Raw genomic sequence first — 24,765 nt, 5'->3', positions numbered from 1 at the left:
TTTGACAAAATTTCATAGTTTGCGTTTAGGTAAAACATTGAAGAGATTTTGCTTTGTCAAAGTTTGTATAGGGTGAGATGTCTCATTAAGAAGAAAGAACAATTTGTCATTGAATAATGTATGCATTAATTATGAGACATTGGTATTTTATAACTGAATTATAGGTGTTAAAAATGCATACCAGTTTATTTTCCATGTGCTTGCTAAATTTCCTATTTAAAAGTCAACTCTCTGATACTCAACATTACAAAAATACTTCAAAGTGTTTAATAAGGTTAATTTGTATCTAATTTCAAAATTCTTCTTTGTGTCAGAGCTCAAAAAAGATAACCAAAGAATGCTCAGTAGTGGACACACTGCCATCCAGTGACAAGGATGAAAGGTATGGTTTTCCTAAGCATTGCTCTTTAGGCAAACCACTGGTGCTCATTTTGTCAGCCCAGTGAGAATGGTCAGATACTTGAAGTTGCCTTTAAGAAAATAGGCTGGGGATATAACTCAGTTGGTAGAGTGCTTGCGTAGCAAAAAAAAAAAAGAAAGAAAGAAAAGAAAAGAAAAAATTGAGCTGGGCACAGTGGCACATGCCTGTAATCCCACCAACTGGGGAGGCTGAGGCAGAAGGATCACAAGTTTGAGGCCAGCCTCAGCAACTTAGCAAGACCCTGTCTCTAAAAGTGTTGGGAATGTGGCTCAGTGGTTTTGCACCCCTGGGTTCAATTACTACTACCAAAAAAGAAAAAAGAAAAAGAAAAGAAATTGAATCAGTCAAAATTACTTAAAAAAATAAGATTGTGATTTTTAACTTGTGAAGTTGATCCTGACACAAACTCTGAGGGCAAAAACCTTCCTCAGGGAAAGATGAGAACATTAGGAAGATCTCAAACCTGACATGAATCATAAAAATGTCTAATCTTTTGTTCTTTCCCTAATCTAGTTCCACAGGCTTTTCTCATGACGAACCAGATGACATTTGGTAATCATGTTAGCGGCCCAGACTTCTCACATACAACAGTGAAGTTATGTAACACATCATCCTTTCTAAATGTTTCTCTGTAACCAAACAAAATTCTCAATAAAAACTGTATTAATCCAGTGGAGTTTGTTTTACATCTTTTTTTTTTTTTAACACTATAGTGTATGATCTAAGAATACCTAGTCAAGTGAAACTTCTCCAGTCATTGAGTTCCTCATTCAAGACACTAAAATGAACTTTCCCTCCCCATTTTTGTCTTGGGTTATACTTACCTTACTGTGGTTGAACTCCAGGCCTGCATTTTGGAAGTTTAAGTTATGTGCCTCCCTCTCCAGAGTTAGGCTACCACTTATAGAACAGGAGGCCATCTTCCCCAACACGCTCAGATTTTCCCTCTGATATACAAACTTTTCCATTCTAGGTTCTAGAAATAATACATGTATTATGGTTTGAATGTTTATGTCCCTCCAAAATGCACATGTTGGAACTTAACCCCAATGTGAAAGAGCTGGAAGGATAGGTAGGCCCTTTTGCCCTTCCATGGTTTGAAGACACAGTATTCATTCCCCATTGGAGGGTGCAGCAATGAGGTACTTATCTTGGAATCTGAGACCAGACCTCATACCTGCCAGCTCCTTGATCTTGGACTGCCCAACCTCCAAAACTGTAAGAAGTACATTTGGTCTTTATAAATTACCCAGTTTAAGAGATTTCGTTAACAGTAGTAGAAGACTGAGATAACATCTTTATTGTGAAATCTGGTCTATTTTTTGTTAGGGAGAGGGGAACTAGGAATTGAACCAAGGGGCACTGAACTGTATCCCCAGTCCATTTTTAGGGTTTTGCTAAGTTGCCGAGGCCGGTCTCGAACTTGCAATCCTCCTGCCTCAGTCTCCCAAGTTGCTGTGATTGACAGATGTGTACCACCATGCCCAGCTCTGTGTGTGTGTGTGGGTGGTTTGGTACTGAAGATTGAATTCAGGGGCACTCGACCATTGAGCCACATCTCCAGCCCTATTTTGTATTTTATTTAGAGACGGTGTCACTAAGCTACTTAGGGCCTCGCTAAGTTGCTGAAGCTGGCTTTGAATTCATAATCCTCCTGCCTCAGCCTCCCGAGCTGCTGGGTGGTCATTTTTAATGAATGGACTTGTCGATTTTTAAATGAGTAGGTTCTCCCCAGTAACTTTTGACTTTTCATCTCTTAAAAGTCAAGTTCTACAAGATATAACTGGAAAAAATCTGTCCCCCCAGAGGTTTCTACAATCATTCTATATTGATTACTTTCAATAATTAAAGAGACTGCTTGTGATCTTATCAGACCATTATTTATTTAGGAGACTCATGTGACTTATGTTAATTGTACAAAATGCTGTTTAAACAGAAGGTACTATGTACGATGACAAATAGCAGGCTAATTGGGCTCCCACTTGTTCTCCTGCCGGGTATGAGCCAGGCGTGAATGAAGGGCGATGATCCAGAGTCAGCACCTCATTTAGAAATGTCAGTGTGTCAATAATGACAAAGGCTGGTCCTCACTGAGAAAGGTCAGATGTAGAAGATCCAAATGCATAAGCATGCTGACAAAATAGTTTTAAAAAAATTATAAAGTGAAATCCTAAATAACAAATTTAGCTCTGCTGCTTCAAAGAGTAACTGTTAGAACTAGATTGTTACATTTCCAAGTAAAATCTTCTTTCACTAGACTTTTTTACTTTGGGTTTGAAATTAGCCAATGGTACATGGACCCTTATTAAGGTTCCCCATTATTTCTACTTTGCCCAAGAGTAAGCCTTGTGTGAGTCTTACCAATAGATGGCTTTTATTTTGTTGGAGAAGCTAGTCAGAAAAATTCTATACTTTTCATAGAACTCTATAAAGTGCTAGTGGCATTTTATGCAAAATATAGCCCAGTGGGTTCCAGTATTTTCTTAAATTGTTCTCACTGAAGAGTTTTGTCAGAAATAAAACAGCCCTTGTAGACTAGATTTCTATGCAAATGTGAAATCTTGATGATGCATATTTAAAAATGACACCATACCGAGGACAGAGAAAGATAGGATTTATGTATGGTAAAAAGGCAAGCAAATGAAGCCATAATTTTATTTCATTACTCTTAGTACATCCACAACTATTTCCACCTAAATAGATCTTTAAAATAAGCATACACAAGTATTGACTATTATCTACAAATATTTATTGTAACACTTGAATAGAACTACAGGAAGCCCTTGGCACTGATAGAAAATATTGATTCACTGTTAGGTTACAAAAATTTATACATAGCAAAATTTAATGCTCTTTACATAAAAAATATTAGACTACTTCAACAAAACTTTCAAAAATTCCTGGTAATAGCTACCAGAATTAGAAAAGTAAAATTAGGCTTTAGACACTGCCTCTTCTAAAACACTGGACTCTAACAGCACCTCCACTGCTGGAAAAAATATTTAAGTCTGTCATGCAACAGGAAAACAAAACACTAAGCTACTTTGGAACTGTTCTACACAGAAGAGAGCTTCTTCCAATTTAAAAAAACAAAAATCCGAATAGGCATTTTTAGGCATTAACCAAAAAAAAAAAAAATCCAAATGAAATATTATACTTGATGTTCAATTTTAATAGCATCTTGATAAAGGTATGCTTCCTTTCATTTGAATACATTTCTGCACATGTATGTTTTAAAATCCAGGAAACAGCCAAACCACAAGTTAACTCTTAACATGAATATACATAGTTAACCCTATAGTATGCAGCCCCTTTGAAAAGCACTGATGTACCCAACAGTTATATGGATCATTTCAAAAAGAACAACACAAAGTTTACCATCACTAATACCCAGTACCTATAGTCACTTAATGTTCTGGAACACAATGATTTGGAAGGCAAATTTCTTTTGAAATGGCTTACTCAAGCAGTTTTCTTGCTGAACATCAAACATTATTCCAGGAAACTAAGATAAGAAAAAAATGAAATAAATACCAACCCTAATTTAAATTACTTATGTATTCAAGTCTATAAAAGTAGGAGGTTAGAGGTCTGTGGTCAATTTGCAGTTAGGTTTTAGATAGTTGGTATGAAACTGTAAACTCACCATCCAGACCACTTATAAATGGTTTAGAATGGTGGTCATTTTAATAAGGTAACACTTCTTAAAAATGTGCATGGAACAAAATTCTGTGAAGGAGTTTGGGGCCTCTGGTTATATAAATTCTTAGAAATTTCAGGCAAATAATCATTAAGGCAGAGCTGATGCTTATTTCACAAGAAGAATGATAACTGGGTCATTATCATTGTTTAAATGAAATCTATTATAAAATCGATTCTGGAAATCCTGTCACCAAGTCAGAATTCAGCTTCTGTGTTAGGTTCAGAAGAATTGTTGTAGCTTGTTTTATAGTATTATTGAAAACTAGATTTTTCAATTAATGGATCCTGGAATTGAGGGGTGCTAATTTGCTTTTTAAAGTCAGTCATAGAAATCACATTATCTTTGAGCCCAAGTTAAATAAATGTCAGCTGTCAGAAATGGAACTTTAGACCAATTCCATTTTATTTCCCATGTAGATTTTCTTTTTTGAGGGCAGATGGCATATGTGAATTTATGGTCACATCCCCTGATGCTGGCATGTCACAGGTCCCTATCAAGGAGTATGATGTAGTCTCATTACCTGCCTTGATAGAACTGCTCTAGCAATAAGTACACACATGCCATAAATTTCCAAAGGATGAACAATCAGTTTGTCAAAGTGTTGCCTTTTAAAATGGCTGACATGAAACCTCCAATATTTGTTCTAAAGAAAAAGATTTACCCACTGAAAGGTTTGCCTAGAGATACATCCCAGTAGCTTGAGACAGACAGTGAAATGTTGGTACGTCTACATTAGTTTGGTGGAATACACATCTGTACTGCAGAGCAGCTGATGATTTGTCAGAGCTGTAAAATCGTCGGCAGAAACACTCTGGCAAACATTTTATGTGTAAGAATTGAGTTGTTCTTTTGACCGAGACTGGATATCTTGCAGTTCCTGTTCTTCCTTTGCTTTGATATCCTGGTAAGCCTGCATTTTGCTCGCATCCTTTAAGTAAGCCCAGTTAGAAGACAGTATCATGAGGAAGTGGATCTGGAAAAGAAGGGTGAGCATGATGGCTAGTGAGCATGTGAGACGGCAAAGCGAGCTGCTAGTCAGATTAGACGGACTCGACTGTAAAGGGGCAAGGGTTATTCAGTATTAATACTCATTTTGCTAGCAGAGCTGTCAGACACAGAGCATGCTCTACTAGTTGGCTTCATATTAAAAGACTGAAGAAAAGTTAGTACACAAATATAGTGAACTTGGGGGAAAAATGGCCAAAGTTATTGTTAAGGAAAAGCAAAAATGAAATACAAGAGAGTGCTTTTTTTACCATTTTGAGGACAACTGTAAAGACTAATGCAGAAGTTCAGAAACCTGTTGTGTTTATTTTAATTAAGTATAATGCAAAGATCTTTTCCACCTGTGGATAAAAAAAATCAATTCCCCCAAAGACCTAAAAGTGTGAACAATGTTTATTTTGAGTAATTAAACTACATATTTAACATGGAAAAATTAAATGTCAAAACCAAAATTAAGAACTATAAGCAAAGCATGCAGTTTCTTAATTAACAAATTTTTAGTACTGAAACTACATTTTTCATTTTATAACTGCCATTATTTCATTTCACAAAATGTAAAAATCCTCATTATCCTTCTTTACAGTTGATGTGGCACACACTTCTTTCCCATTTTCCCTGCAAAATAAATCTGTATTTCAATTTCCTTATATTTCTTACTTCCTTCACAACGTATCTGAGACCTTCAGATTCAGGCCAATCTCTCTTTCCATTCAAATCTTACATGCCATTTGAGAACTAGCTATGAGGAAACAGTTACTACTCACCAAAAGACAACCATTTAAGGTTACCAATTTTGTAGGCTCTAAAGGAATGATTGTGTTATGCAAAAAAAAAAATTATATATACATATATAAATCCTTTTTCAGAGAAATCAGATGGGTGACATCCTTTTTCTTCAAATTTTAATCTGCTTTATTTGTGGGGGCATTTATTTGGGAGTGAACCATGTGATCATAAAAAATTGTTTTAAGTCAAATTTAAAATGTATTTGCAAAATATCTTCTACAGTAACAAAACAAAACCAGATTAAAACATTTCTTTTTCATCTTCAGCACTTGTTCACATTTTCATCACTGAAAGTGGTTATCAAGCAAGCAAAAGTAACGGAAAATGCAGGTATGTCAAAGCATTAATACTTTACTTAGATACTGCTCAACGTTTTTCAGGAAAGTTTTTGAAAGGTGCTCGCCAATGTCAGTAAATAACTGAATCCTTTTCAAAATATGGAAATAGCCATATCTCATTATTTTGTAATTCACATATAGTAAGTCATTATTATTCTACCATGTGAATGAGTTAACTGAAGCTATTTACAAATTACTGTAACAAAACTGCAGAAACAGACTCTGCTTTAGTCTGGAGTGTCAGTGATATTCACGCTACACAGTGGAGCTCTCTAAAGCTCCTTATTGGCCTTATGCAATTTAGAACTTAGTGCAGCAATCTTCCCGACTCTTAAACTTCAAAACCGCATAGTTATATGTGGTAGCCATCATGTAGATCAGCTGGTGGAAGAGAACAAAACAGGACAGTAAGATACAGGCAGTGAGGGCCGATGTTGCAACACTTCTAAACTTGGGCAGGGATGGATGCCAGCTCATAGTCTATGGCGTTTCTTTTCCCCCCACTTCCAATCACAACAGACGGTTTCCACATCTAGCACACATATTTTTTCTCATCACACATACACAATGTTAAGTCCTTGGCTCTACCCTCAGTAAGTTTATTAAAAAGCCTTGGATGTGTTTCAAGAATAATAAGATGAAGAGCTGGGTCAGCAGCATGAGAAAGATGAAGTTCAATGTCTTATTTCCCCTCATCTTTCCAAAACTGCCTGCTCAGCAGCAATCAGTTCTCTTCCTGCCTGTGGCTCAGCCAAGAGAACAAGTCACCAACATGAATTCATAGTTGGCCTTTTCGTAGTATATCATGGGAATGAATGACTTAATGGTTAGAATAACTGGGAATGAGTCACTTCCAAGCAACTGAGATCTACCCTTGCTCTACCAATCTTAATGGGTTCTCTTCACATCACAAACCAGGTAGCATCCCAAAATTACATGCACAAACCTATGTGTTTTATACAGTTGATTTGGATGTGCAGATTCCTAAAAAAGTTTGCCTACTAGCTAAAATTTAGGTGTGACCAAATAAATACTTGAGGCACTTCCTTAGTCAGTGGACAAGCACAGAGTAAGATTTGAGCTGAGGTTGAACAAGGTGACACTCTGCCACCTTGTTTCAGCTCTCAAACTATAAGCAAGTGTCCTTGTGAAGGTCTAGTGAGTGCTGCCATTTAAGATGGCTCACAAAACTACGCTGTGCCTTGGAGACAATCTTTGTGTTGGACTTCATTCAGGCATGAGTGATAGTGCTGTTGGCCATGAATTCAACAGTCACAAATCAACAATAAATATTAAATAAGGTGACTTTACACCAAAACACACATAAAACAAAGTCGTGTACTGACAAGTTAGTGAAGATGTGACCAGAGACTTATAGGAACCCTACCCTATATTCCCCCTTAGGGGCAATGGTTTAGTAGTCAATATTTCAGCCTTTGAAATGACTTTATAGAACACAACTATCACACATAATGAGATCAATTATATATGTATACATCTGTATATATATATATATATATATATATATATATACACACATTTCCATTTGCAAGTGAAGATTTCTTTGCAAAGATATGAGCAGTGCCTCACTTGAACAACTGTCCATGAATGAAGTCATGAAACTAAGTACTAAATGAAGTCTGCTAGGTCTAGTCAACCAATACTGGTACCCTCTCTTCTTTCCAGAGTCCAAATTACATCACCTACAATCGATGCCAAGGGCAGTCACTACTACTTCCTGTAAACTAGACATGTGATAAGTTTATACAAGGAACAGTTACCCAAGGCTGAGTACCAGGATCCTTTGCTTCAGTAGGCTGGCAAAGCTGGAAGGGAAATCTGTCATTTAGAGGTGGGGGGCGGGGAGGGGAGCTAGACTAGGGTGGTCCTGAAGCACTTACTCACCAGGGCAATGACGGTGGCGCCAGCTCCAGCACAGGCCACAATGAACAGGTGATAGGACATGTAGAACTAGAAAAGAACAGGCATGGGCATAAGCATTTTCTGTGGACTGCATTGTTGTATTTTCTCTTGTGCCGGGCTAGCTCATACGTGGGGTAAGGGTGTGGAGTCAAGACCCAGACTCTGGGAGTTGAGTGGAAGCAGGCTTGTGGCGAGCAGCCTGCAAACTCGTTTATTGCAGGAACAGCTATACATGTTATAGGTTTCTTGCCCAATCATAATGCGCCAAGGGGGATCAGACCACCAGGCCCCTATATGGGTTCCCATGGTAACACTGGGTCAATTTGGGGGAGTTGCATACTTTCCTAGGTGGCCGGAGCAGAACACTCCTCTCTGCAGGTTTTCCTGTTGGACCTGAATGTGCAAAGGTTTTCCTTACACACCTGAGATGTTCGCTGCTGCCAGCAAGAACTAGGATTTCTCCCAACGCATTATCTACACCCATTCTGGGGTGCTGCCTCATCCTTCTCCTTGGTAACTATTCTCTGAAAGGCTGGAAGCAAGCCTGTGTTCTGTTTGAGCTCTGGCTGCACGTTGAAATCACCTGGGAAGCTTTAAAAACTTTCTGATGTCCAGACTGCACTTACACCAATTGAATGTGAACACCCAGGGACTGGGCCTCAGCCATCAGTATATTTTAATGCTCCCTGGTGACTGCAATGTGCAGCCAAGGTTAGGAGACTCTGCTTTGAGCTAGTCCATGTTAAGTCAGGTAGGGTAGGGGCTGACTATTCCCCTAATTCATTGCTTTCCAAAAACACACATCACATTGGTGTTTTCTTAACCGTGGAAGCTTCCACCAGTGAATCAAAGAATTTTGCTTTATAAATAAGTACAAGCCCAGAGCTAAAGAATATTCTACGGTGAAAATAACTTAAACCAAAGTCCTAAGATATATTGCCAGTTAAGGATGAGTGTGAAATAGGGAAATAACAGCAAATTGTTCAGGAAATACAAATGATTAATGGTGAACTCTTACTAAAACCTTGGTATATATGCACAAATTCAGGAGAAGCTTTTCTATGAAACTTAATGGGTATTTTTCTGTGACAAGTATTCTTCTTTAAAAAACTTTCCAGAAAGAGAACGATCGATTCTCAAATTTGTAGATTTGGGGTCACTCCTAAATTACTGACAGAAGAAAATGTTCACCAATTCCTAAGGACCCTCACGGAATGGGCTGGACCACATAAAATGACCATTTTTGTAGGTCAAAACTGATTGAATAGTGACGGTAACATAGAGTTCACTGAACAGTGCATAAAAGAGCTGTCCACAATAGCATTTTGGCCATCTCTCCTGCCCTTTGCAATTGGGAGAACCCTTTATCTCTAATCTATGAGGCCATCACCTATGAGCCCCCTAAACTGTGGCAGATTTACCTCATTTGTGTTGCAGATGTTCTCTAGGGCAGAGCCACATATTTTTCCCGGGAAAGCATTCCAAGGAATGATACCTACAAAGTGAATCCCAAAAGAAAATTAGTGCCAGTTAGTGCCTTGGGTGGGTTTTTTTGTTTTGGTTTGGATTTTTTTGGTGCTTGGGATGGAACTCAGGCCCTCACACATGCTAACACTCACATTCTACCATGAAGCTACATCCCCAGGCAACCTCATGTTCTAAACAGACCCCACCACTTTGGCTGCCAATTGCAACATAATTATAGGTTGTTCCTAAGCAATAGCTGAGGTGTCTGCTGTGGGTAGAATAGGCATTTTGGAATAGAATAAGCCCTATTTGGACAATAGGGCTAGAGCAAAGTCCACTGATCTGTGAGAGATTTAAACAGCTTGGTGTTTTTCCCCTACAAATTGTGCTTCGTTCAATTTTGAGTTGATATTTGTAAGGACTGTTTCAAAACTAGGTTTTCCCTATAGTGAATTTATTAACTGTATCTGCAGTGTGACCCCTCAGAAAGCATCACATCATGTTAAGATCAGATAAGTTGAACAGTTGGGCTGTGGCCTGACTGTTCAAGCTCTTGGCTAGTAGTCAACCTGAGAGAAGTGCCAAAATTGAGAGTATAAACTTGGAAAATTTGACAGTTTCACAAACTAATTTATGTTTCTTGGAATCCAATAAAAAGTTTTGGATGTGTATTTTGAATGCCTGGGGCTGGGGATATAGCTCAGTGGTAGAGCTACATATCCAAATCCAACCTAGATTCAGTCCCCAGCACCAGGGGGAAAAAAATGTATATATATGTTGGGAATATCTTTTAATTGAAAATCAAATTGAAAACTTTAAAAGAAAAAAACACTAGTGCCCCTTATCCCAGAGAATGGGACAAGCACAGTCTGGTTCTGTGATATCTCTCTTGTAATCCTGAGTCCCTTCTACAGTGACAGTTGTCCCTTGGGCTGCTGTTCTTTTCCCTTTTTAATGCATTTAAGTGTGTGCTTAAAAATCAAGCACAATTCAATTTACACTTCTCCTAGGAGGTAAGGAAGGGGTATTTAAAAAACACACAAAGTTCTTATTCCTTCCATCCCTGTGATGGCCAACAGTAAATCTTCATGCCTTAGAAGAATGGGAAATTGTCAGTCAATCTAGTCATTGCAAGGATAACTGGCTGGGCAGATACAGAGGACTTAAAAAGATAATTACTGATGACCAAAAATTTGTGGTGAAAAGTTAGTTTTAAGGAAGAGGGAAATGATGCACATTTATATATTCCTTTACAAATACTTTAAAAACCAACTTTAGAATCTGCTTTTAAACCCATTATAAAAAATGGTGTTGTTGAGCTTGGAACTTTGTGAGAAGTGGCTAGTCTGATGGGTAGCTTTAGGTCAGTTTCATATTATATTGTTAAGATGAGGTGTGGCCACATGAGGAAAACAAGCAAAAATGAAATATTCATTTCTTTCCAGAAAAGTTCTAGAAGGATAGTTACTTCTTCAGTTGTAATGAAGATCTCTTTTCCTATTTCTGCCAAGAACAGATTTCCTAGCATCCTGGCTGGAAGCAGTAATTAGACTTCTTCCTTGAGATGCTGCCTTCTCTCATGAAGCTGAAAGTCAAGTCCCAAATTAATTGACAAAAGGACTCCAGGGTCCCTTCTGTGGCTTGTCACAAGGAACCAACCTTCATTCCCTATTTTGAGGACCCTGTTCACTAATAAAACCATTAGAACCAGTTTCCAAGAACTGAAGGCAGCTTTCACGGAATACACCCTAATAACTTTAAAATACATCTGGATTTATGTTGTGTTTTGGTATAGATGAAGTTTAAACAATTAGTCATTTTAAAAAAGACTATTTAAGAGTTGGATATACCAATTAATTAGATTGTATAATATGCATCATTTTAGATTAGTCAGTGATAAAACTGAAAAATATTTTATAGTAGATACCCAGAAGTCTGATTGAATTGCATTATAAAGTAATGTTGCATTAAAAATATCTTTTACTAAAAACTTGAAAATATAAAACTCCTGAATGACACCCTTTAGCAAGTTAAAAAACCTTAGCAACGCTTTCATCCAGAAAACAGCATACGAGGGAATGAATGTAAACTATTCAATAGAAGAATGTGTGAAACAGGTCATGGGTAAAGGGGATGCCTCTGTAACAATTAAGGTCCAGATATATGCAACAGGATGACAAAAAATGAAGTGGGAGAGGATTAAAAGGAAATACCATATTGCCGGACATCCACACAGATCTGCTCCACACCCGCAGTCCCATTGGTCTGTGGTGACTTGATGACTTCGCAAGTTGACCATATGTTATAGAACATAAACACAGGCACTGCCGAGAAACCAAACACACCCAGCCAGGCCACTCCAAGCACGTAGGTAAGAAAAACGAACTAGGCCGAAAACGAGAGGAAGGAGAAAAAAATCATCGTTTGCAACAGCAGGTGCATCTCCCAGAAGAAGGAGTGCCTTTCTGGGCCCAGTACCAAAGCTGTGGATGCAGGATGCATTCCAGGGACCCCACCCAGCTATGGCAGCTAGAAGAACAGCCAAGGGAGGGAAGGGGAGCAGGGGAAGCCAGAGCTGACCAAGCCCCCACATAGAGGATTTGAATGGTAATCCCCAAAGCAACTTCGGGGGCTTTTTCAGGACTCTGTCTTAAACCTAAAAGGTGACCTTCTCATTCAAGGTCACAAAGTTAATTAGTGACAGGGCCTCCCACACGTACTCTTTCTAAATCTGATAAGATGCTCGTTTTCCTCTTGTTTTCTTTCCTAGATTCACACAGTTTTGCAAACAAAGCAATTGGTTTTGGGAAAAAAGCTCCATTGTCCTCACCCACAAGTCACTATGGGCAATTCCAGGAAGAAGGCAATTGCGGTGCTTAACTTTCATAACCTGCCTTTACTACCAATTTTCAGTCAGCTTTGAAAGGCTGCCTCAAACACCTTAAGGTTTCTGTTCGCAGAATGTGTACCTGCAGGGCATGTGGGCAGGTTTGAGTTCTACCTCAACTGTTATTTTTTAAGCGCATGGTGAGTGAGACCTGAGGATTCTACCTAACTTTTTATACTGCAGGAATACCTGGGAGGCTGGTCTGGGGGGGCGGCAGGTCAGGCTCAAACAAGGCCTTGCAGAAACAAGGCCCTTTTTTTAAGGACGTTTATATTTCCAGAAACATTTGCATTTCTAAAAATATTCAATGAAGCCAATTTCAGCAGTTTCGCCTTCCTTCCTCCCCAGTGCCTGAGATCTGGCTGCTCCATACTAGGGTTTCTTTTTCTTTCCCCTTCAAAAGAAAACTTTACAATCATTCTAATAACACCACAAGGACTCAAAGGGGACTGGTGATTCTTGGCCTTGGTGAATCTTCCCTTCCGGAGGAGGTCAGGGCTCCAGAGAGAAGGTCAGTGCCCTGCTGGGAGCTGTTCCTGTCACAGCAGCCTCCAACATTCAGAGCTGCTTCCTCAGTGAGCTCTGGGGATAGCCTCCCACAGAGAACTGAGGGGAGCAAGGCCTTCCTGAACAGGGGCAGAACTTATTTGTCTCCCCCACCTCACACAACTTTCTGACCTCAGCATGTTGCTCCAGTGCCTGTTACAAGCCCTGTCCTCTGGTCTGTGAAATTAACCTAAAAAGCCAAAGTGTACCAGGGCCACGCCTGTAATGCCAGTGACTCAGGAGGCTGAAGCAGGAGGATCACAAGTTCAAAGCCAGCCTCAGTATCTTAATGAGGCCCTAAAGCAACTTAGCGAGACCCTGTCTCAAAAAAAAATAAAAAGGGCTGGGGATGGCTCAGTGATGTGGTTCTGATTAAGCACCACTGGGTTCAATCCCTGGTACCAAAAAAAAAAAAAAAAAAAGAAAGAAAAACCAAAGGGCTACAAGAATCCTATTTGGGAGTAGGGACATTCAAATCAACAAAGGACTAAATAGTCAGCGGGTGAGTGGTTCGTCCAAACCTGTAGGAACATGGTTTTCAGAAATACTTCTGAATGACACTCCCTGTGGCGCCTGACTTGTCCTTGCAAGTGCTTTAATTCTTGTTCAAGCATTTTCACACAGGAGATTAGGCAAACAGATCCTAAAGAGGCCCAGCAGAGCTGTTCTGAGGTCTCACAAATGGTGTCACTCAGGACAAAATTACAGGTTGGCATGCAGCCCCAGGCAGCTTAGGTTGTATGCTCTGCTCCCTGCGGGGGCCGTTTCTCATAGAAGGGGCAGGTCTGGGGTGGAACACAGATTATGGTGTTAGGCCCTGACCTGCTCAAATTTACTGCTATGTGAGGGAGCAACAGGGACAGGCAGGACTGGGAGGGACTGCATCTTTGGTCTCCAACAGTAAGTCTGATGTTCACAGCCCTGTCTTATTTGTGCTAGGGGATATTAAGGTCTTGGCTCAATCCCTGTTGGAGGGCAGTGGTACAGGAGAGAGCAGCAGACTAAGGCAAAGTAGCTCAAAATGGCAGGAGGCAGCCTGCGTGAGTTTGGAGCCTGGGCAGAACCAGCAGGTCTGGCAGAGGCAGAGGGACCTATGTGTAGATTGAAGCAATGTGGTGGGCTGCCTAGGCATTTCCAGAGATCCTGGAGAACCCAGTCCAAGTGCCACTTGCCACAACCTTTGGGATGTTGGTTCCAATCTAAGGGGGACATTTAAGGGAAGAATGACATGCCGATCCTTTGGGGGCATCGCCTTGGCCATGCCCTTCCTCCTTGAACTCAAGATATTACTTCCCTGGTTGTTCTTCCTTAGTTCCCTGCTAAGGCTCCTTCTCCATGGCCTTGCCAGTAGACAGCATTGTGCCCCAGCACTGTCCCCCTTCACGAGCCTCCTCAACGTCAACTTACTCATGGCCATCACTCTGAAATGACCAACTCTTGGTCACCCTGGCCTGGAGCATTCTCAGAAATCCCACCCCAACCTTATACACACATACTAGCTAACTCCACCGATTTCTTCATGGTCATATCAAGTCCCAATGTGTTATGTTGAATCCACCTTCCCCATACTCTAATGACATACACAGCCAGAGATTGGGCACTCATTACCTCTTCTCCTCCTCACTCCCCCTGCCTGAGCCCAAAGCCCATTGCCCCTGTCTGCATCTGCCCCTGTTCGCCACCCTGCTTCCTGAGCCAAGTTCACAACTCCACAGTGGCTCTGGCCTCTTGCTTACCTCCCCCCCTCAAATCTGTCCTCCACAGGGATATCAGGGATCTATGCATGATCCTCACTCCCCTATGTCTTTGTCAATTTCATCCCTAGATTTGAATTTTATTCAAGGCCCTTCCTTCTCTGATCCCTGTCCCTTCCAAGCAGTATTATTTCCCTCCTCCTCCAACAGATCCTTCCCTTCCAGCCTGGTCACAGGACTGTCTCCCTGGAGCCCCGCCTCTTTCCTGGGCCTCCCAGTCCTGATCATGCTGGTTCCTCTTCCCCCATCTCTCTCCTGTGTGGCAATTTCCTCTGCTTTGTGTTGGTGCAAAGCCCTCCCTGAATCTGCATCGAAACTTACACATCCCTCATGCCCAGGCTACTGGATCACAGAGAATTCCACCTCAACTGGCATGCCTCCTGCAGGAGGACTCTTACAAACTGGGCTCTCCCAGGCTTTAAGCCAGACCCATGACAGTGGCACCCTCGGTCAAAGCTCCCCCTACCAGGGAGCTTATGACCCTTAGGGGAGGCTCAACACCAAGCCTGGCATTTCTTCCTTAGCATTAGTGCTTCTCTTGATTCCCAAAATGTTTTTACACCTGACCATTTTTTCAAGTGCCACAAATAGCCAACTGCCTGTGAGATATTTTGACATGAGCACACCATTATCAACTCATTCAAAATATATGTATCTTGAAAAAAAAAAAAATGCAATTCAGGGTGTTAAAAATGAAACCCAATACTTGTTTCTTCCCTCCCAGTGCCCTAGCCACCACCAGGTTCCCTTTTGTGATGTGACACTTTTTAAGCTTGTCTTTGCATTATTATTTTTTTAAGATTTGTCTTCTAGGCCAAAGACTGGCAAATGTTATAAAAGTCAGATAGGAAATGGTCTAGGTTTTAGGGACCTCGTCCAGTCTCCATTACAGCTACCTGGCTCTGCCACTATGTAGCAGGAAACCAGCCAAAAGTCAGAAGCAAACAAAACGACATGGTTATGTGCCAATAAAACTATGTTCACCGAAACTTGAACATGTATAATTTTCACATGTCACGAAATAAAGATATAAAATTTTTTCTCAGCTTGAACCACACAAAAACAGGCAGTAGGTCTAATATGGCCCACAAGTCGTTCTTGGCTAACCCCCATCTTAGACTATAAATAAACTCCTTGAGGAAGAACTTGTTTTAACCTTTGTACCTCCAGTGACTAGCAAAGTCCAGCTAGGTACTTGATACACTCTGTTCTGATAAATATTAACAGAAGGATCATGACTATCACAGAACATGTCTTTTTTTTGGTATTATGGATTAAACCCCGGGGCACTCTACCACTGGGCTATACCCTCAGCCCTTTAAATTTTTTATCTTGAGTTAATCTAAGTTGCTCAGGACCTCACTGAATTACTGAGACTGGCCTCAAAATTGTGATCCTCTTGCCTCAGCCTCCTGAGTTACTGGGATTATAGGTGTAAACCACCACATCCAGCAAACAAATATTAGGGCCACTTTTCATATTCAAACACAGAAGGAAACCTTGAGCTAATCTGAAAGTTGTCTCCTACTCTAGAGGAAAGTCGTGTGAATCTTCGGTACCTTTATCTGCATGTTCATAAAGAAAACATTTTTCATTACCAGCCATAAATTTTAATTTATCATCAATAACACGTTGAAGGTTTTCATATTCCTGACTCCACATTGGAAGACCAATATTTGTGTTACACACCCCCACCCCCGCTCAGATAACTGGTAGATTTCGCCAACTAGAGAGAAATACACCTAGGCATGCTTTGGTTGTAGGTCAGAGGTTCGCACTCACCATTCCACTGATGCATCGGCCACAGGCAGTGGTTTTAAACTCCCCGTGCAGTTCTTTCACTGCACTTGTGGTGTAAAATCCTTCTGCCAACAGAATGATGCCATACAGGAAGAAAAAAGACGCAATTCCATAGATGACATACTGCATCAGTTGTATCCTAGGAAAAGAAGAGACCTTGAAACACTCGTTTCACTGTGAACTAGAAATTTCCTGATTCTGAAGAGAGGACATGAAGTAAAGTTACAATGACGTCTCCTTTGGCCCTGGCAGTCTCATGGGCATCCTGGGCAGGCACTTCCACACACCCTCAGCAACCTGGGCCTGCCTTCCATAATGAACTTACAGGTGAGGCATGGGAGAAGTTTCCTTTGGTCAGGGGCAGGGCCCACTCAGAATCTATGCATACTTACCAAATCCTATGCAGTGATGGTTGGAACCCTCATTTTGTACTCAACCATAAGCTTTTTTTTTTTTTTTTTTGCGGTGCTGGGGATTGAACCCAGGGCCTTGTGCATGTGAGGCAAGCACTCTACTAACTGAGCTATATCCCCAGCCCCTCAACCATAAGCATTGAGGAGTTAAGTTACTCATCTGAGGATATGCATGATGGGGCCAGCATTTGAACTGAGGCTCAATGGACAGCATGTACTTTCCACCATATCAAAATGGTTCCCACCCAGACCTGATTACTTCGATAAAACTCAGCATTCAGGGCCTCTTTAAGGAGTAACTTGGGCAAGTATTGTTTGCACTGAGATATTTAGTATACAAGTGATAGTATGTCAAGTAGACTTAAGTTACAGAAAGTTAATTCACTACTAAACTTGTCCTATGAAAATTGACAGAGACTGGAATGACAGGTCCTCAGCTTTTGGCCACCATTGGAATCACCTTTAGAAAATTCTGGTACTGGGCTGGGGATATAGCTCAGTTGGTAGAGTGCTTGCCTTGCAAGCATAAGGCCCTGGGTTCGATCCCCAACACTTTAAAAAAAAAAAAAAAAAAAATTCTGGTACCTAGATCGCATCCCTAGAGATGATGATTTGATTGGTCTAGTGTGAGGCATGGGCATTTTTTAAAGCGCAGAAGTTTGAGAACCATGAATTGAGATCACTGGAAAATTAAATCAATATACCTTTCCCAGGTTCGATCTTGGTACATATTTCTTCTCTGCACAATAGTTAGTACACAAGGATCCCCTTGCCGTGCTTGATCCCTCCTTATGACCCACCCCACTCCTGCTCATTTCTTTGGAGGATATTCATAAACAGATAAAGAATTCCCTAAGAACTCTTCCAACATGGTTTCCTTATTCCACAAAAATTCATTCATACCTTTTTCACTCTGCTGGAGAGGTTTTTCACAAGGCATACAAACACTGAAACTTTAGGATTAAAGGAAAGAAAACAAAAATGCTAAATGAATAGGAAAGGTGGACTATATTTAAAGGAAATAAGTGTGCTGCTGCTGAGCTTGCACAGTTAGGAGACTCTCTGCTTGGGAATTATTGAGACTCCACTGAAAATTATCCCAGAACAGGAAGGAAGAGATTTGGGGCTAAATCCCCGGCATGTCCCGTTTTCTGCTTTGGAGGGTACCCTGGGATTTGTTGTTCTACTAGAATAATTAACATTAAAATGCTACTGCTGTGGACTTAGAGTTGGCGCTAGTCCTGAATGGGGCTCCTATCATTTCAGAGATGGTGGTCATGTATGACAAAACCAGATGGTATCTGTTACCTGGGAATAATGTTAACTCTGATCAGATGATCAGCAGCACCAGCCTGTCACTTTGTCACACTGCCCTATATCCACTGCTGTGTGGAATTCCCTATGTATGTACCTTGCTGTTTCCAGGTGAGATCCCACCCTGGAGCCCAAGTGCCCCCCCTCCATGAACTTCATTCTATCTGTATATAGTAAGCTTGAATTTAAAAAGTATCAGTTTTCTTCCAGGAGAATATGTGGTATCTTCTAGAAAACATGGTGAGGTGGTTACATCTTACATTTTGCAAGGGAAGCAGACACTTACACTTCGCTCAGCAAGGCATGGTCACTGGTGTTGGTGGAGAAGTGCTGTTCCAGAATGGCCACGGTGCCAGCAAGAGCCACATGCCCACAGCCGCAGAACAAGGCGACTCCAGAGAAGCACAGGATGGTGGCCACCAGGGAGGCATAGGGGACTCCTCCCAGACACTTGATGCAGCATTCGAAGCAGCCTGGACCCAAAGGAGAGAAAAGGCAGCTGTGATGGCCAAGGATGCCTCTGGTCTTCCCAGTCACCACCGATTAAAACACAAGTTTCTACTCTTCATCTCCCTCGTGCTCTCCAGCTAACATCTTAATATCCCAAGGACCAGAGGGGAGGTTCTCATGGTCTCACATTCTCTGGGTAAAGACCCCCAAGGCTCTAAGAGGGAATGAACTTGATTTGTTCAGAGTCTAGAAGGGTAGTGAGTGGCACAGCAGTTAGCTGATCGATAATCACAATTCTGGAGCTTCCTGGCTGACTGGGGTTGGAAGAACTCTGCCCAAGTGGCAATGAGGAGCACTCATTCCACTAACAAACCAAGGGGAACAGCGGCGAAGCCACAGATCTGGGGGGAGAAGTGACAGGTTTTCTCCAAACTGACTTCTGGGGTTTCAAGTACATAGATTGCTATAGCAGCCAATGACTTTCCCCAAGCCCTTGATCCCTTAGGAAGCTGGAAGAAGCTGATACAGTAATTATACTGTCACCAGGTTTGGAATAATATCAAAGGATCATTTTGGAAAAGTCATAGGTATTTGGATCCCTAGTTCAGTGAAGTCAAAAGTCACCAAGATCCACTCAAGTGGGTCAAATTTCATTCAAGTTGGTATCAGAAATTAACTCAACTTTTTAATAAAAGTACTCCCCACCCCAGCCCAGCCAGCACAAGCAACTCATTCACAATCCTCCTTCTCCCCCTCCCCCCCTCCCATCCCCCAGCTTCCATCTGCCCCTTCCCTGACACACATTCAAAGTCAAACCCAGAACTGGCGGGTGATAGTACTTGGAAGGGGAAAAAGGAACAGAAGGAGGGGGAGGAAAAAAAAAAAAAAAAAAAGACAAAATGAGCATCCATGAAGTGAAATGAATGAGATAGAGCCATACTTCACTCTTAATATTGAGAAGATGAGACTCTTACTCAAGATGTTCATAAAGGCCTCTCTGATGAGCAGAGAGGTGACATTTTCAGCTTGGAGACATTTATGTTTCAGTTCAGCAGGATAATGTCAGGATCTCTCCTGATGGCCCATCCCTATTTATATTAGTCAAATCCTTAAGTAAATGGCTTGTGGGGGAAATGGAACTTTAAACACATCATGATGTTTAACAGCAATCAGGCAATTTCATTACTCAGGACAAGCACATTAAGCCAGTTAAATTTCCTTCCCCCAAATGGTCTTCATAGTATCCAGGAAATGAAAAACCAGTGTAACAGCAGAGATGAACTTTTCTGCATGGATGAACATCCTATCCAAAACTAACATCTGCTGAAACCCAACATGGAAAGTGACTATGAACCTTTCTCTTTAGTTTCTTGGGGGAAAAAAAAAAAAAAAATTCAGGACTTCATAAGAAACCTGTGTTTTCTTCTATTTCAGAATATGATCAGCCATTTTCAGGAAGACCAATCTCCCTATAGATTTATGAAACCTGGTTAAAATGGGGACCAGTGTACAATAAGGTTCAAGTTCACTAGCAGGTCAGTACCTAATAGACCCTTGGACATTTGAGATTTGTGAACAGTGGTGTTGGAGCTTGATCTTCTATCATCATATGACTTTCTTCTATCATCATATGACTTTCTGGGATCTGGGATAAGAGGAATGCAACTAAGTCCAAGTTCTTTCAGGCTTCCAAACAAAGAGAAACCAACATCCTTGGCCTTGATGTGCCCCATTATATAAAAAGAGACCTATGTGTGTCATCATTCACACCTTCCCCCCATTCTCAGTCTCTGTAATAAGAATAAGATGAATGCCTGCCTCCTGGCTAACCCAGTTGTGACTGGTCCTTCTTGGACAGAGATGTGTGGCCTTGGGATGGTGCTGTACAGTAAGATGCCCACTTCATGTGGCTATTTACTTTAAATTAAATTAAATATTCAGGTCCTTGGTTGCACTCGCCACATTTCATGTGTACAGTAGCCACTTATGCTAGTGGCTTCCATGATGGACAGTGCAGATACAGAACAATTGTTTCATCATTGCAGAATGCTGCTTTAAAAGACACTTTTTGACTGGGTGTATATTCGATTTTCTATAACATAAATTGGATTATAACCAGGTTTTACTTTGGATTTCATTACTTCAGTACTTTTGAAGACTTACTGGGTGGTGCCAAACAGTGAGTGCTTAGCACCAACGGATACACATCTGAAATAAGACATCTTTGCCTTCAAAATCAGTCTAATGTGGCTGGCAGACAAGGAACTAACTCGTAATATATAGCATGATCATGGCCAGGATACAGACCCCTGGAGGGTCAGAAGAGAGAAGAGGACAGAAGGGAATAGAACTCATACTGGAGGAGGAAGCGGGAAAGGCTTTCTGTTGAAGGACATATATGCAGAATACTTAAATGACTAATGTGACAGTGACATATTACCTGACAAAATGCCCATTAATTTCTGGACATTTCTGATATATATGTGTGTGTGTGTGTGTGTGTGTGTGTGTGTGTGTAAATATATATATATATATATATATATTCTTTTTTTAATAAACACATCCTTTCTCGTCATTTGGAGTTAGGGTTAGGTATCCTGGTGTAGCACATTTGCCCTTTAACAATAGAACTCATCCTTCTATATCCACAGTTGCCACTTCAAAAGGCCCTCTTATTCAAAGGGTTAGAACATTCTGCTTCATTCAAAGAAAACATCACAGCTGCTCCCAGGCTCAAAAAGATGAGTGGGGTTAGAAGAACACTGATGTCCAGTCCCAAATTCAACACTAGATCAAGGCTAAAGTTTCCCTGCAATTTATATCTCCCAGGGACTTCATATACCCCATGCTGTGGATCTAGTTTGGTAACAGCAGGGGAAACCAGGGATTTAAGAAGCTGGGGAATCACTTTAATGAATCACACTGTCTCGGTAGATGCCAATGTCCTTATGTTTTCAACAGATGATTTCATTTGTGGCTGGAGGAACCCTTGACTCTATGGAACTGAAATCACCATATTGGTCATCTTTAATACACATGCAAAGATAAAACTCTTACAGACCCTGCCAGCCAGTGTGTCTAGAAGCTGGTAGCACACAATATGGGAAAACTTGATAGGAAATAATACCACTGGGGAATATTGGGAAAATGGAACTTTAAACACATAAGAATGTTTAATAGCAATTAAGAGCTTGCTATAGAATAAGCACTATAAGAGCATGTTCTAGCTTGGTGGGCCAGTTATCTTCAGATCAAAAATTATCTGGGTAGTAGATATTCAGATCACTCCACACTGCATCTTCTGTGCCATTCTAGAAGCCACTTCTATCAACAGTAGGCAAGATATCACTGAACACTGGGTAACTTGGCCACATGGCACATACTCATCCCAGAATTGCTCAAAAAGTTAGTAAGAAAAAGCAAAATATTTTCTTAGATTGGATATCAACAGTATTAGTGCCTTCATATCAACAGCATTTAACTTGAAATATAGGTAGGTGTGTATACAGCAGAGTTAGTGGCCAAGGTTGTGATGGTCATGAGTGCTCAGGCTACCTCTACAGTTATGTGGGGCCACATACTTGGCCTAATGCTCTGCCGTGGCCGCCTTGAAATTCTTAATATTTGGACAAGAGCATATGAATTTTTGTTTTATATCAGGCCTGCAAAGTATGTAGCCAGTTCTGGATATATGTATGTGGAAGGGGCTGAAGGGGTTCTTTTACCTTGTATGTCCACAGTAATGTTTTATTTCATACTTATTAGATAGAAATTCAGCCTGGAAAGGCAGACATTGCCTCATCTATTATGTCATCCTGACCACAGCAACCATCAAACTCTGTATCAAAGGACAAGCCATGATTAATGCAATATCACCACAGGAGAATTAATGACTTCCCCCTTACTCTGAAAGGGAGTAACAATGACCCACCACAGTATCCATCACAGTCAATGCTTGAATTTCTCCAAAACCAGGGGTCAGCAAACTGTGACCTGCTTATGTAAATAAAATTTTATTGGAACACAGCCACACCTACTCATTTATAAATCACCTGGCTGTTTTTGTCCATAGTTGTGACAGTTCACAATGCTTGCAAAGCCCAACGCATCCACTATGCAACTTTTTATAGTAAAGGATTGCAGCCCATATCTAAAAGCACCAGTTGGTGTTCAGAGTATGATCCCTGGTCAAAAAGGGATGCGGGTGAACCACTTATCAATTGAAAGTGCTTTTCCGAGGCCAGCAGCAGCAGCTTGTGAGAAATGGGAGGTTGTGAGAAATGCAGAATCTTGGGCCTAGCCCTGATCAGCTGAGTTAGCATCTCTACTATAATAAACACCCCACTCCAGGATCCATGTGCACAGGAACACTGGAGAAGCCCACTGCTAGTCAGCAGTCCCATCTTCCCACCTCAAATGTGTATCCTGAGTTCATCTGCAATGTCTGCTTTCACATTCCATGGTATTTGGTTTTTTCTCCCTAAGAAAATGGTGGCCTGCTGGGTTTGATCAAAACACTGTAGCCACTTGCAAATCAAATGGCAAATTCCAGGGACTACAAGGGGGAAAAAACAAAATGTTTCAAGTTGTTCGGCTATATTGAGAAGAGTACAATTATAGTGCTTTTTCAGAGCCAAGCAAATATTGTTAACCTTGGAATTTTTCATACCCAAGATACTTTAGTGCCATGGCATATTGCAGGGGCTGAGAAAACAGGTACATAGTTACTTGAGAAAGCAAACACCCCTGCACGGTGCTGGGAGCACCTATACAAAGGAAGTGTGGACCTCTGATTCAGACTGTCTCCAGTACAGGAAGTCATAAGCAAGCTGATGTTTTTTAAGTATGGGGGTGGTGCCCAGTATCAGCAGAGCATCCTACTATGGATAGGAAATTGATACTAGCCAAGGAAGAGCAGTGCTTTTCTTGGATATTCTTACAAACCCACAGACTGAGTCTTCCCAAGCTTCAAACCAGCAATGGCAGTGTTGGTTAACATGAACCAGAAGAGGCAAGGAAACTTTTTTTCCTAGATGACTGTGACCTACTAGTTTAAAAAAAAAAAAAAAAAAATCAATGCCAGACTTTCTAGCACATTTTACTAGTAATTCTCAATACCTCTCACCAAACCACCAAACCCCTGTTGAGCTAATAATGCCTTAAGTCTTCATTTAGCTGGTCTTTAGCTAAACAGTTTTAGGTTTTGATTCACACAAAAGCTCCAGTGTGCATTAGCCTAAGACAGTTTAAATATAAACCACATAGTAGGGAGAGAAAAAAATACACATCAATGCCTCTCTCAATAGCCATTTTGTCTCCAGCATCCCTAGAACCTTTTGTGCAGAACAACAGAATAAGATACCTTTTGTTCTCGGGCTTGTGGATGGCCGTTGCCATGGCTGTGAGTTCATAATGGCCAAGTGATTTGCCCAAGTTGTCTGTGATCTTGGCTACAGATTTAATGCTGGAGCAGGAGGGGGGTCAGCGGGAACAAGGGCTCAGATTCTTCCCTAGGGAATGAATGTCTGTCTGTCTGTCTGTCTCTCTCTCTCTCTCTCTCTCACACACACACACACACACACACACACACACACCACACCACACCACTCCTCTATAGGGACCTTCTTTGCTACTTTATTGATTTCTGATGAGCCACAAAGCTGAAAAGAAAAGGAGGAAACAAGCTTTGCAACTTTCAAATAGTAACAAGAAAATGGAGGTGGGCAGAATCCTAGTTAAGAGAAGCAGAAGTGAATGTCAGTGGATGGAAGCTTCCTGACTTCAAGAGGTCTAAGGAGTATTCTCAACAGGGGATGACTGCCCCTGGGGACATCTGGCAATGCCTAGAGATAGTTTTGGTTGTCACAGCTGTGGGAAGGGGTACTACTGGCATCTAGTCTGTGGAGCCCAGGGATGATGCTCAATGTCCCACACTGCATAGGACAGCCCCTTGCAACA

General features: G+C 41.0%; 2 protein-coding genes and 1 long non-coding RNA gene across 9 annotated transcripts in view; 2 read left to right on the top strand and 1 right to left on the bottom strand.

The window, feature by feature from the left end:
- The window catches only part of OFD1 (OFD1 centriole and centriolar satellite protein), a 40,258-nt gene extending 39,173 nt beyond the window's left edge, over positions 1-1,085 (top strand). The window contains exons 22-23 of the mRNA XM_079123139.1: positions 315-382; positions 935-1,085. Of these exons, the coding sequence (XP_078979265.1) occupies positions 315-382; positions 935-977 (111 nt within the window). The 3' untranslated portion in view covers positions 978-1,085. The remainder of the gene's footprint in view (positions 1-314; positions 383-934) is intronic.
- A 2,063-nt stretch (positions 1,086-3,148) lies between these two features.
- GPM6B (glycoprotein M6B) overlaps positions 3,149-24,765 on the bottom strand; it is a 163,065-nt gene continuing 141,448 nt past the window's right edge. For 4 of the 7 annotated variants that reach the window (XM_079123252.1, XM_079123251.1, XM_079123247.1 and 1 more), the window contains 6 exons: positions 18,644-18,830; positions 16,613-16,769; positions 11,857-12,028; positions 9,598-9,671; positions 8,159-8,224; positions 3,149-5,097 (listed from right to left, as the gene is read on the bottom strand). In XM_079123252.1, coding sequence (XP_078979378.1) covers positions 4,948-5,097; positions 8,159-8,224; positions 9,598-9,671; positions 11,857-12,028; positions 16,613-16,769; positions 18,644-18,830 — 806 coding nt within the window. In that variant the 3' untranslated portion in view covers positions 3,149-4,947. Of the gene's footprint in view, positions 5,098-5,504; positions 6,635-7,983; positions 8,080-8,158; positions 8,225-9,597; positions 9,672-11,856; positions 12,029-16,612; positions 16,770-18,643; positions 18,831-24,765 lie in introns of those variants that run through there. The other 3 variants (XM_079123248.1, XM_079123253.1, XM_079123249.1) reach the window with 2 other exon arrangements.
- On the top strand, positions 16,776-18,660 carry LOC306650883. The gene is made up of 3 exons (XR_013761054.1): positions 16,776-16,957; positions 18,310-18,468; positions 18,557-18,660. It is a non-coding gene; the product is annotated as an uncharacterized lncRNA (long non-coding RNA).

The sequence above is a fragment of the Sciurus vulgaris genome (assembly GCF_902686455.1).
Source record: "Sciurus vulgaris genome assembly, chromosome: X".
Taxonomy (NCBI): Eukaryota; Metazoa; Chordata; class Mammalia; order Rodentia; family Sciuridae; genus Sciurus; species Sciurus vulgaris.
Note: the sequence above shows the minus strand (reverse complement) of the source record. Positions and strands in the feature narration are given on the sequence as shown.